This window comes from Nanorana parkeri, unplaced genomic scaffold (genome assembly GCF_000935625.1).
Source record: "Nanorana parkeri isolate BGI_ZX_2015 unplaced genomic scaffold, ASM93562v1 scaffold426, whole genome shotgun sequence".
Classification (NCBI taxonomy): Eukaryota; Metazoa; Chordata; class Amphibia; order Anura; family Dicroglossidae; genus Nanorana; species Nanorana parkeri.
In genome coordinates this window covers 3,082-4,945 of record NW_017306694.1, presented here as the reverse complement: position 1 = coordinate 4,945, position 1,864 = coordinate 3,082, and the positions used below count along the sequence as shown (strand labels likewise).

The following is a 1,864-nucleotide window of genomic DNA, read 5'->3' as shown; positions in this document are numbered from 1 at the left end:
CCCCCCCCCCCCCCCCCCCCCATCTCTCTCCCTTTGTCTGCTCTCTCTCTCCCCCTCTCTTCTCCCTCTCTCTACTCCCTCATGGGTGTGTTTTGTCTTTCAGGTGTATTTCGGCCGATGGCTGATAGAGGGGAGTCCGTATGTTCTGCTGTTTGATATTGGTTCAGCCGCCTGGAATTTGGACCGCTGGAAAGGGGATTTCTGGGAGGCATGTAGTGTGGGAATTCCCTTCAGTGACCGTGAAGCCAATGACGCCTTAATATTCGGGTCCCTTGTGGCATGGTTCCTGAAAGAGGTACAGTGGGCATTTCACGTCGAAAAATCATTTTGGTGTTAAATGTTTTTTTTATATGCAAATTGATGAAAAGAAATCTTCCGTTAGCTAAGGCCGATCTTCTATATATACACTATACATCAGTGCCAAAACACTGCACAACATACATTGCCTGGGACATGTGAGAGCAGGTTAGTTTCTCACATCCCTGTCGTGTCCTCTACAGCGATTTTTCCCCCCTGGCAAGTTCTCACCAGTGGCCGATTGCAAGTATGTCATGCTTACGCACACCAAAACTTCAACACTTGGGGTTTATTCATAAACAATTTGCAGGGCCATTCATCCTCCAGAGCTCTGTGAACGTTCGTTCTGTGTGACTCGAGGCAAAAACGAATGGTTTTAGTATACAGGTGAAACTCGAATAATTAGAATATCGTGCAAAAGTAATTGCAGTAAGTGCTGCAAAAGGGGCCCAAACCAAGTACTGAGTACATATGCATGCTTGTACTTTTCAGAGGTCCGATATTGTTCTATGTACAATCCTTGTTTTATTGATTGCATGTAATAATCTACTTTTTTGAGGTTGTGGATTTGGGGTTCTTGGGGTTTTCATGAGCTGTAAGCATCACAATTATGACAAATCACGGCTTGAACTATCTTGCTTTGCATGTAATGAGTCTATCTCGTATATTAGTTTCACCTTTTAAGTTGCATTAGTGAAATAAATGAACTTTGCACGATATTCTAATTATTTGAGTTTCACCTGTACATATTTTCTTGCTTGAATGTAATGTAATACCAAATGACGGCCACTAGATGGAGCTGAGGAGGCTAAGAAATAAATACTTATTTCCTATGCTGCTCGGCTCCATCTAGTGGCCATATTGCGGTATTACATTATGTTGCATTTGACCTGAAAAGAAAATATACTGGCGCTTATCTTCCCACGTCAGACTTTTACAAAGCGGAGAATTCTCAGAGAATTGGAGAATTATTTCACTGACCTTTTATAGATTCTCCTCACATCCTCTCCAGCCATGGTGGGTGTCCATTGTTGTATTACCTGGAGCTTCTCCATGCTATATGGTGCCGCTATATGAATAATCTCCTGTGATTTCCTCAGCTGACGGATCAGTTCCAGGACAAACCCAATATCATCGCTCATTTCCACGAGTGGCAGGCCGGAGCCGGATTGATTTTCTGTAGGAATCGGAAGCTTCCCGTCGCCACCATCTTTACCACCCACGCCACCCTGCTGGGCAGATACCTGTGTGCCGGCAACGTGGACTTTTATAACCGGCTGGACCAGGTAAGGGGGGTCCTCCATGAGGAAGGGTTTGGGGGGCACATTTCACTGTCATTGTAATCCAATAGCCTTACTGACACCTCCCCTGAGGAGACCACTCCCAATAGTTGTCACTGACACCTTCCCTGAGGAGTCCACTCCCAATAGCCTTACTGACACCTCCCCTGAGGAGACCACTCCCAATAGTTGTCACTCTCTCATCTCTCTTTCCTCTCTCTCATCTCTCTTTCATCTCTCTCCTCTCACCCCCCCCCCTCATCTCTCACCCTCTGTGTGCTCTCTCT

At 45.6% G+C, this 1,864-nt stretch overlaps 1 protein-coding gene across 1 annotated transcript in view; it reads left to right on the top strand.

The window, feature by feature from the left end:
* Window positions 1-1,583, top strand: part of LOC108789874 (glycogen [starch] synthase, liver-like) — a gene marked incomplete at its 3' end in the record, with an annotated part of 7,186 nt that extends 5,603 nt beyond the window's left edge. The window contains exons 3-4 of the mRNA XM_018560012.1: window positions 104-295; window positions 1,398-1,583. Of these exons, the coding sequence (XP_018415514.1) occupies window positions 104-295; window positions 1,398-1,583 (378 nt within the window). The remainder of the gene's footprint in view (window positions 1-103; window positions 296-1,397) is intronic.
* Between the last annotated feature and the right edge of the window lie 281 nt (window positions 1,584-1,864).